The sequence below is a fragment of the Aegilops tauschii genome, chromosome 4 (assembly GCF_002575655.3).
Source record: "Aegilops tauschii subsp. strangulata cultivar AL8/78 chromosome 4, Aet v6.0, whole genome shotgun sequence".
Lineage (NCBI taxonomy): Eukaryota > Viridiplantae > Streptophyta > Magnoliopsida > Poales > Poaceae > Aegilops > Aegilops tauschii.
Window position 1 is genome coordinate 54,758,364 of NC_053038.3, and position 11,128 is coordinate 54,769,491.

An 11,128-nucleotide genomic window follows, 5' to 3' on the forward strand; every position below is an offset into this window, starting at 1 on the left:
CTGACCCGCCATGACCAACAAAATGTGTACTACTATTCAAATAACAATCTCCCCCTTGCCTATAGTAGCCTGATCTAACAGTGAATACATCGTTTTTAGTTAGGTGCTATGCAACATAGTCCTCAATCTCCTGTTCATGGATGGGAAGTTGAAGCATGCGCTCCGCATCAACATGCCAAAAAAAATCTCCCGGTTCAATTTCTCATCCCACTCTCCAGACACTAACACAAGCCCTACAACTTTTATCAAAACCCTGTTACCGTGAACTGTCGTAATTTTTCGGGAAGAGCTATTAGGGATCATGTAGTCATCCCGTATGTTTATATTCGATCCATTCCCACTCGCCAAATATACCTTCTTTTTAAAGTATGTATTCATGCCCATATACTCTGCCCACACATACGGCGAACCTTCTTCAATTCACAGCTTAGTATGTCATCTAAAGGATACTATTTTGATCGCAACACTCTAGCACATAAAGATTCATAGTTATCAATCAACCGCCAACACTATATTTAGCTAACATCGCCAATTGAAACTATGAATACCACAGAATCCCATGCCACCTCTAACTTTGGAACACACAACCTCCTCTTGAGGGATCAAGCTACCCTGCCACCATATGTACTAGCAACAAAACTCTTGAAATTCAATATGTTTCGTATAAATGTACTGATGCGCAACATCACATAGCAGACAATGAAGCATATGTGCCCCATATCCATCAACACGCATAGCATCTTCTATGATCTCATGTATCCAAGATCTCTCCAAACTTCTCTTGCTCGCACAAATTTGAACAATGCCTGACCAATACATTCTGCTCCCTCTTTGCACACTGAACACTGGCCAGTAGTAGATATATTGCCGTTTGCAAGGGTGCACATGCATGGGATAAGATTATGCAAACGATGCCATAAGAAAATTTTAACTTTACCTCACAATTTTAGGCTCCACAACATTTTCCATACCAGATGAGGCGATGATCTGCTATGCCCAACAATTTTTGTGATGTTATTCGTATAACAGTCTTCCCATTGCCTATAGTAGGATGATCCAACGGTGAATACACCATTTTTAGTTAAGTGCCATGCAACATACTAGCCATGTCCGGGTTTATTACTCCCATTTGAATTTTGGGTCAGACCATATATTTGACTAGCATATACTTATATGTAACAAAAATACTATCATTGGAAACTTATTTCAAATACAAATCTACCTATATAATTTTTATGGTATATAACTTATATTTTGCTAATCAAATCTAAGGTCAAAATTCATCACAAAATATGAAGGGGAGTAATAAACCCAGACGAGGGTAGTAGTCCTCACTCTTCTATTGATGAAGGGAAATTTGGAGCATGCACTCCACACTAATATGGCAAAAATTCTCCTAGATCAAGTTCTCATCCCACTCACCACAAATATTGGGAACTCCTTGTGTGCTCTGTAATTCTGGAATTGAGGATACCATTGATCATCTTAAATTTTCTTGCCTTTTCAGTGTTGGGTGTTGGACCAACGTTGGCACTCATTGGAATCCGAGTCTGTTTCGGATTGAGGCTATCCAATCTGCCAAGCTGGTTTTCACTGGAGAGCTCTTCTTTGATAATATTGGTATTGTTGCCTGGAATATTTGGAAGGTATATTCACGCACATAAATCCAACAACTAGAGCTTAGCAGGAAAGGATTAAAGCTGGTCTTGTTTGGCTTAAATATAGAGTTGATCCCCATCTTTGGGAATATATCACCCTGCTTGCTTCATCTTTGTGAGAGTCCCTCTCCATCTTGGCCCCCTGACCTGTTGTACTAGTTACTTTTACTCTTATATTGTTGTCTTTAATTTCTTCTTATCCTTGAGGGCTCCCTCTTGGATTGTACAAATGTAATGAAAAACTCTTTTGTTTAATATAACACATTAGGAATCTCTCTTACTATATATTTCTAGCTTAAAAAAAACACACACAGGGTCCATAAGTTCATTCACTTTTGTGAAAACTCGGTTACCTTTATTTGCCACAATTTTTCTAGAAGAGCTATTAGGGATCCAACAGTCATCCCATATGTTTATTTTCAATCCATTTTTAACTGGCCAAATACACTCTTTTTTCAAGGTTTGAATTCCGTCCCAGATAATCTACCACACATATGAGTTACGACATACCTCTATTCAATTCACAACTTACTATGTCGGGTGAAGAATAACATTTTGACCGCAACACTCTACTAGTAGCACATAAAGATCCATAGTTATCAACCAACCTCCAACACTGTTTAGCTAATATCCCCAAACTGAAACCATGAATATCATGGAGTCCCATGTCACCTAGTTTATCTTTTGAAACACACACCTTGCCGTTCATTCGATATTCCATATGTTTATTTTCAATTCATTTCCCACTCATCAAATACACTCTTTTTTAAGGCTTGAATTCCTTCCCAGATACTAGTATTTCACCTAATGGATAATATTTTGATCGCATCACTCTAGCGCGCATAAGGATTCATAGTTATCGACCAGCCTCCAACATTGTTTAGCAAATATCGTCACATTGAAACCATAAATATCACCGAATCTCACGCAACCTCTACCTTTTGGAACACAAACCTTGCCGTTCATTCGTTTTCTACCAAGGTTGGGCTGCGGCGACGAGCAAAAAGGGCAGAGATACCTCGAGGAGCTCAGGCACAAAGCTTGACTCGGATGTGACGATATGACATGACCCTCCCCGCGGCACGTGCGGTTGACCCACGAAAGTACGCCCCGCTCTTCATCCAACGCCATAGCTACCCACCTCGCTTACATCGGAGCCCACGCCCCGAGCCCAACACCGTCGCCCCACCGGTCAGTTATATAAACCAGCCCCTGAGGGCAGCGCGGCGGGTAGGGTTAGCATTTGCGCGTGGGCGCCTCCAAAGAACCACTTGTAGTTCTTCTCCCGCAGCCAAATCAATGATTTGGGGAAACACCGGCAGCGGCCGCCGCAAAACAGCACCCGTTCTTCCCACAGTCTAATCCCCCAATTCTTCCTCGCATCAAGCTGTTCGATCCCGCCGATTCGAGGTTGGTATCCCGTTGCCTCGCCCCCTAATTCGTTCTATTTCGCCCCGGATTGTTTACCTCGCTCGTTTCGTTCTGAAATTCGCGAAATTCGAGCTCGTTCGATCGCGATTGGGGATTCCCCATTTGGGCTTCCGCGCAGATTCGCCTGCCAATTCGCCGCGTCCGTCTGATTCCCGGATCGGGAAGCAATCCTCGAGCGAGGTGGCCTGAATTGTTTCTAACTTCGTTGTCTGATTTCGCAGGCGGGCTCTTCCGGCCTCGTGTAATTATTGCCGTTTGTCGAGGGTCAGGCGGCGATTAGCGAAGGCGCTGGGTGCTCGTCGTCTAGGGTTTGCTCTCCGTGAAGCTGTTTGATTGGGTTTCAGGGGTTGCCTGCATTTCTGTTGATTGGGCTTGGAGGTGGTGAGCCAAGATGCAGACTCGACAGAAATTCGCTCGTGTCGATACCCAGGAGCTGAAATCCCGGATCGCCAAGAAGCTGGGCCATCAGCGAGCCGAGCAGTACTTCAACAGCCTCAAGAAATTCCTGAGCTTTAAGCTCAACAAGGATGAGTTTGACAAGATTTGCTTGAGTGTATTGGGCAAGGAAAATATCAAGCTTCATAATTTCCTCATCCGGTCAATCCTCAGCAATGCTTCCTTGTCCCTTGGACCACCTAGTAAGCAGACGGTGACCGGTAACTCACAGACTAGCATGGTGTCCAATGGGCCACTGGGCAATGGCGCTCTGCCGGCGAAGATGGGGCGGTCTATCACCAGCAGGGATAGGAAGTTCGCTGATAGGCCAAGCCCCCTTGGTCCCCATGGGAAGGCGCCTCATGGTCATGGAGGCGAGGTCAGCAACTCCTGCGACATACCGAGATCTAGGGAGCAACAGAGTACCCTGGAGTTTGTTTCATCAGGGAGCAAGGTTTTGTTGGAAGTTGTCTCTGTAGAAGATGGGGAGGAGGTTGAGCAAGTGCGCAGTAGCCCAGCATGTGTTCAAAGTCGGAGCCCCATCAGAGCTCCGTTGGGGATTCCAAAGGCTCACACTCCTCAGCCTTCTACCTCTTACACTTATGAAACATGTTCTAATAATGCGGAGTTGCCAGATACTCGGTCATTGTGGAATGTACTTCAGCACAGATTGCAAGCACAAGGCCTGAATGTATCCATGGAGTTTGCTCATGTACTGAATTCTGGGTTGAACTCACATTTAACTCGCTTGCTCAAGTCTTCTTTGGATGTCGCTAAAGCAAGGGGAAATGGAACAAGGATACCTCAAGCGAATGGAAGAGCACGTCCTTCATGGAATGGTGGACAGAACCATGGTTTTCCTTCAGAATCAGGCCAGTTCTACCAAGCTTCGTTACAAGATGTTAAGGTAGCTGTGGAGTCCAACCGTCAGTTATTGGGTTGTGATCATTCCAAGCAGCATGAGAAGCTTAGCTTTCGTCTTATGGACCAGTGAAAGTCACAAATGCAATTTTGTTGTCTGTTAGCAAATACTATCTTGACCGTATACCCTGTCTGTTATGTTTCTGTCGGCCGTGCCGCGAAACTACAGTTAGATTAAGCTGAGATGAATGAACTTGGAATAGTAGGATCGAGTTATACATCCATGATTCTTGGAGTTTGTATGTGTAAGTGAACTTTAATAACAAGTGCCTTCGCACACATAGAAAAGATCTGTCATTGTGTCTTTGCTTCATTTAAATGTTAAATGTTAGCTTGTACTGGCTGAAACAAGTAGCTAATGCATCAATGACTGTTTGCAATATTGTGTTATGTTCCTGAACCTGAACTTCCCTGTTGCCTGCATTCAGATTTGAATATCGAATATGAGTGGTTTAGCCTGGTAACCAAATGCCATGTGAAAGTGCTATTAGACTAGGGTTGTTCTCCATGCTTGCGTGCTACAGGATATAGATATCAATTTGACTGTTCTGAGCCTTAATTTTCGTGCTAATAAGGATACCTTACTACTTGTTGTATGATTGTATCCCAATGTCTTCAGCAAGAGGTGTAGTTCGAACATGTTAAGCTTGAACTCAACAAACTTGTTACCTAGAACGAGCGAAAATCCTGTCTTTAAGCTCGTCAGTTAGCTCCTTAAACTCACCATGCCTGTTAAAATTTTTGTAAGCTATATGGAACAAAAGAAGGGACAGCAGCAAGATAATACGGATATCATTATGCCCAAATATATTTGGTAGATATTCATTCAAGTTTCAACCAACATCAGCCTTAACACGGGAGTTCAAACTTCAAAGTTCACACAGCAAACATCCAACATCTGATATAGTCATCTCAAAACGAAAAATCTGTCTGATATGGTGTATGATGCAATGCTGGGCTGGACTTAGATTGGATTGGAATTAATGTGTTGTGGGCTAGCCTGTGGACTGTAGCAGAAATTCTCCAAGCTTATCGAGTCTCAGGGAGTAACTCGTTAGCTCGCTTGTTAGTTATACTTAACTAGGAAAATCTGGAGCTCGCGAGTTCAAGCTAAATGGGCCGAGCTCTTCACAACTCGACTAGCTGACAAGTTTTGAGTTTTAATTCCAGGCATAGCTGGGTGTGGTGTTAATATCTCACCATGATGGTTTTCCAGAGAGAGGAAAACTAGCCAGATGGGTTGTGAACTGTGACCTTTCTGTGCTCATTTTGATGCTTCTCATCCATTTTCAACATTTCTCACTAAAGTACACATATCTTGCAAGTTCAGTGACTGCCCGATGCAATTTATTAAATGAGTTATGGGGAAACATGTTACAGATATCTTCTGCTCCAGGTTAGCTGCATTCCATTAATATTTTTTCATTTATGCTCGAACTACTTCTGCTTTTGTCTAGGGTACATGAACTACTTTGTTGATTGATCTATAACAATACTACTGATAGCATGATTGTCCTAGATTACCTTGTTCGTCGGTTGTTTCACCCCTGCATCAAAAGGCTATACGAATGAGTTATATAAATCACGCAAATTGGAAAATATATTATAAAGCTTTTTTGTTGATGCTATGACCTTAATTGGTTGGGCCCAACATCCATAACAAAAACCTTTGTCATGCCTTCGCAGGTTGGACCCGGCAACGTCAGAGGGTGTAGCTCCTTCTTGAAGGCCTTCCGTAAAAGAAAAGAAAGAAAACGGCGACTTAGCTGTATGTTTCTTTTCTCATATTTGCCATGGTCATGCCATTATTTTTTACATCATGTACTCTGCTTGTAAATAGATGCGTTGATCTCATTGTGTTGTACCTGTCTTAATAAAACTAGCATGGTGGCGGCGGAAGTACTTAGTATTATTTTTATATTTATGCAAGTTTTTTTTCTTTCCATAACCCCCTCGTTGCAAAATACATGTGTTTTAGACATGGATACATCCCTAAATGGTTAGCTGCTTTACTGTAGTTCTTTTTTTACCAATTATGCTCAAACTGATTTTCCTTTTTTAGGGTACATGAACTACTTTTTTTGATTAATCTAAAAAGCTACTTTTACTATTGTTGTTCTACGACTGCTTCAACGGGCTATATGAGTGAGACCTACAAATCATACAAAAAAGTTTATCAAGTCTTTTTGCTGATTCGCTGGTCTTAATTGGTTTGATCCAGCATCCAGAATGAAAATTAATGTCTTGATCTTCACGGATGGTACCCGACAACGTCGGAGCATTAGCATATCTCCTTCAAGACCTTGCCCCGAACGAAAATGGAACCTAGTCATAGGTGTTTTTTGTCGTATCTTTGTCATGTTTCTTTCGTTGTTGTCTATCTCGTGTACCCTTCTTGTATGTAGACATTTTGGTCTCATTCGTTGTATCTCTTTTAATAGAACTAGCATGGTGGCCCTCACATTGGGCCATCATCTTTAGTGTGTCTATAAAGAGAATGTAAATTAATGACCAACAAACTATCAAACCTTCCAATCCAGTAATCAACAGTTATTTTTTACTCCTCCTTTGATTCTTATGTCAGTGCGTAATTACTAAAAAAAATCATATCACTCCTAAGAAACCATGTATATTTACTGATATAGTAATTGTCCATAAAGCATAAGATAGTAAGTGAAGCTATAAATTTTTATTGGGTTCCAATGGTGTATCTATCCATCGCACTTGATCAGTATTCCTTTGTGGTATGCATTAGAGTAACATTTTGTTTATAGTTAACTAAGAGCAACTCTAGCAGAGTCGCCATATTGGCAGCCTCCATAATGCGTCTGAAGTGTCCTCTGTAATATTATGGAGGCCGTCGAGGCAAAGTGCAAACTTAGAGTGCCCCACCACGTTGATGGTAAATGATATGCACGGGGTACATGCATATGTGATGAGTCAACTCATCCTCCTACGCAAACTTTAGCACGCCACAACGTTCTCACTCCTCCTTGGCGATGAGGGTGACTACATCATGCGCTTCTTCCTACTCCGAGAGTGGCACCCAGTTCGTCTGCGGGGTAATTGACATGGTGTGAACAGGCAAGGATGTGAAGGATGGGGCGGCAGGGATATGATCTAGGACAGTGAGGCGACGACCTTTTATAGCCATGGGCAGCGGGAAAACGTGGCGGCTGGTGGGAAAAGGGGCGGAAAACATGACGGGTGGTGGGAAAACATGGCGGGTGAGGCGTGGGTAGTTGGGCACGTGGCGGCACCATTAATTTGCCCGCTTCACTGTGATATGGGTATCTGCCCGTCTGCGCCATTGACAGGGAGAAAAGAATAAAAGATACGGTCCAAAATGGATGCACTAGTAGCATAAAAAAGGCCAAGATGCTTGGTACAACACTGTCGTGGCAGCTACAATGCCCTCAACCAAAGGAAAACAAAGAACTAGCCAACTACTCGCTACATGACCATCCGTCTACAAACCCAAGTGGGCGGACTAGGCGTGCCGCTCCCAGTTCACCCCCTCTCCCTTAATCTTGCACAACACCATCAATGCCATCGTGAAAGGATCGAATCGATTGACTAGAGGCGAGGGGTGAATAGGCGATTGCAAATTTTAACTTAATTGTCAATTTTAGGGTAATGCGGACAAAGTAGGTTGTCTAGATATACAACTAGTAAGAACAACCTATTCCCTCCGTCCCACAATATAAGACGTTTTTGCAAGCCATGTTAGCTTGCAAAAACATCTTATATTATGGGACGGAGGGAGTATATGACAAGCAAGCAACAACATATGCTAGGCAACAAACTAAATAGCAAGCAAACAAGCCTACAAGGAAAATAAGATGTGGGAAAGGCTTAACCACAAGTGAGTCGAGAAAACATATTTTATCCCCAAGATCACACTCTTTGGGGAGTGCTAATTTCCATTGGAGAGGTGCCGAAGCCAAGGCTCCAGAGCGCCACCAAGTGTCTCACCTTATTCTTCCTTTGAGTCACCCTCAACGGATGAGGCTCGAATTACTCGGGGTTTGCTTCGGCACCGTAGCTTTCCTTCAGAATCAGGCAAGGGGAAATGGAAGGAGGATACATCAAGCAAATAGAAGAGCAGGTCCTTCATGGAATGGTGGACAGAGCCATAGCTTTCCTTCAGAATCAGGCCAATCCTACCAAGCTTCGTTGTAAGATGTTCAGGTAGCAGTGGTCCAACAGTCAGTTTTTTTTGGGCAAACAACAGTCAGTTATTGGGCTGTGATTATCCCAAGCAACATGAGAAGATTACCTTTCGTCTTATGGAACAGTGAATGCCACAAATGTAATTTTGTTGTCTATTAGTAAATATTATCTTGACTGTATAGCATGTCTGTTATGTTTCTGTTGGTCGTGCAAGGAAACTACAGTTAGATTAAGCTGAGATGAATGAACTTGGAATAGTAGAATTGAGTTATACATCCATGATTCTTGGACTTTGTATGTCTAAATGAACTTTAATAAAAACAAGTGTCTTTACACACATGGAAAGGATCTGTCATTGTGTGTTTGCTTCATTGAAATGTTAATTTTAGCTTGTGCTGCTGGACTTTTGATTGCTCCCATAGCTGAATAACTCGTATTATTATGCCTGCAGTCACGACATTGTTGTTTCAGTATTATAACTTTAGTATTTGGGCTGGTGTTCTGCTAGTGGTCAAATTGAAACATTCATTTACTTCAATGCTTAATCTTGCCGCACTTATAGGCTATAATCTACAGGCTACAATACATAATAATTTATTCCTGCAGTCATACTGACAATCAGTTCGTAAGTACTCCCTCTGTAACAAAATGTAAGACGCTTTTATCAATTTTATGTGAAACAAAAAACGTCCTATATTTTGTTGCAAAGGTAGGAGTAATACTTTTAGTGAATTTTTGTTAAGCCCTGCTGATTTGAGTCTTGACGTGTAATATTACTGTTGCAGTTTCTCCTTTCTTAAGCATAGATGGTGGGAGCACTTCAATAAGCTGTTTAATGGGGAGAATGAGAGCTTTACCGTTGAACTGGATGACTCCTTTGATGATACAATCAGGTAATTTGTGCGGCGAATTCAGGAGTCGGATGTCAAGGAGGCCTTAAAAAGGATGAAAGGAGTCAAGGCGATGGACCCTGAATTTATCCACGTTGAGGTGTGGAGAGGCCTCGGAGACATAGCTATAGTATGGCTAACTAAGCTTTCAACCTCATTTTTCGGGCAACCAAGATGCCAGAAGAATGGATACAGAGTATATTAATACCAATCTTCAAAAACAAGGGGTATATTCAGAGTTGTACTAATTACCCTGGAATTAAGCTGACGAGCCATAAAATGAAGCTATGGGAGAGAGCCATTGAGCACCTCTTAAGAAGTTTGACAATCGTGACAAAAAAATTAGTTTGGTTTCATGCCTATGAGGTCGGCCATGGACGCCATTTTGGTTCGACAACTCATGGAGAGATACAGGGAGCAAAATAAGGACTTGCATGTGGTGTTCATTGACGCCGTCCTACCGTCTCCAGAGAAGCTGCGGGTACAAGGAAGATCATCGGAGAGCCTCCGTTCCGGTGAGCCCACGAGCCCTCTCCTTGCCTGTGAGCCTTCGCCAGAGCACCACCGTGCCTCGGCCGTGGTTCTAAAAGAAAAACCTGACAGGGTGGCCCCACCCATCAGTGACTCAATGCATTGCGGAACCGATACGTAAGTGGAGACGTATTTCTGAAATATGCCTTTGACGTGGCCGCTCGGTGGTTTTTCTATTTTATGTTTTTCTTTATTCTGTTGACCGAACTTTGACCATGAATAACTCGAAAACCATAAGTCTAAATGAGTCGATTCTTTTTGCATTATTTTTCTTATATTATTGTTCTTCTGTAGGTATAGTTTGAGATTTATTTGACTTGTCTAGATTTTGTTGGACAGATTTTGACCTATTTGCTTTATTTGCATTTGCTTTTCAAAATTATTTCCAGAAGGAAATAATCCAGGAGGTGAAGATCGGGAGTACTTTGATACTCCACTTTAGAAAGGCAAGCCACCACCTCCATTTGCATGATGGCATTGCAAGGCCATGGGTTCAAGTTGCCTTTTCCCGCATTTTATTCGGTTTATTTGTCTTACTTTGCTTGTGGTAGAAATGTGCTGAATAAGTTGGTTGAGTTAGAATAGATAGTCACTTGAACAAATCACTATTGTTAATGTTGGATGACAAGGAATAGATGATTTAACGTGACTCTTAATCGGTAATTATTTGCCAACATGAACCATAAGCATTATAAGTGGCAAGACTTTACTTAGGATAGTGGTCTCACGTGAATGTTTCCCCCAGAAGGAAAGCTTGAATAGAACTAAGGTTGTTAAATAAAGGTTACGGAGATAAGTAGCTCATGTTAATCCAACCTTAATAGCTGGTCAATCCAAGTGCCACGGAACTGAACCTCCTCTGTACAGCCACATTTGCCTTAGGGGGAGGGCCTTGTTTCATTTATAGTTATGTCTCTTTCGCTTGTCTCTAAAGAGGGAAACTGAAACGTGTAGACTTGCTTTGGCCGAGAAGTTGTTGTTCAGTCAAGAGAGTTGGGTCAGTAGATATGCGCAAGAGTAAAGATTCCCGGGGGGAATAAGTTGTGCCACGGGTTGGCAAGGACCCTGATCCTCTCTCCCAGGGGTAGC

General features: G+C 42.4%; 1 protein-coding gene and 1 long non-coding RNA gene across 2 annotated transcripts; both read left to right on the top strand.

Annotated features, from left to right (window-relative positions):
- The first annotated feature begins 2,886 nt into the window (after positions 1 to 2,886).
- On the top strand, positions 2,887 to 4,758 carry LOC109770740 (uncharacterized). The gene is made up of 2 exons (XM_020329447.4): positions 2,887 to 3,068; positions 3,311 to 4,758. The coding sequence occupies exon 2, from the start codon at positions 3,481 to 3,483 to the stop codon at positions 4,516 to 4,518; it is 1,038 nt and encodes a 345-aa protein (XP_020185036.1). The 5' UTR covers positions 2,887 to 3,068; positions 3,311 to 3,480; the 3' UTR covers positions 4,519 to 4,758.
- Positions 4,759 to 5,615: 857 nt separating this feature from the next.
- On the top strand, positions 5,616 to 7,007 carry LOC141021190 (uncharacterized). The gene is made up of 3 exons (XR_012181334.1): positions 5,616 to 5,841; positions 6,132 to 6,213; positions 6,667 to 7,007. It is a non-coding gene; the product is annotated as an uncharacterized lncRNA (long non-coding RNA).
- Positions 7,008 to 11,128: the final 4,121 nt, after the last annotated feature.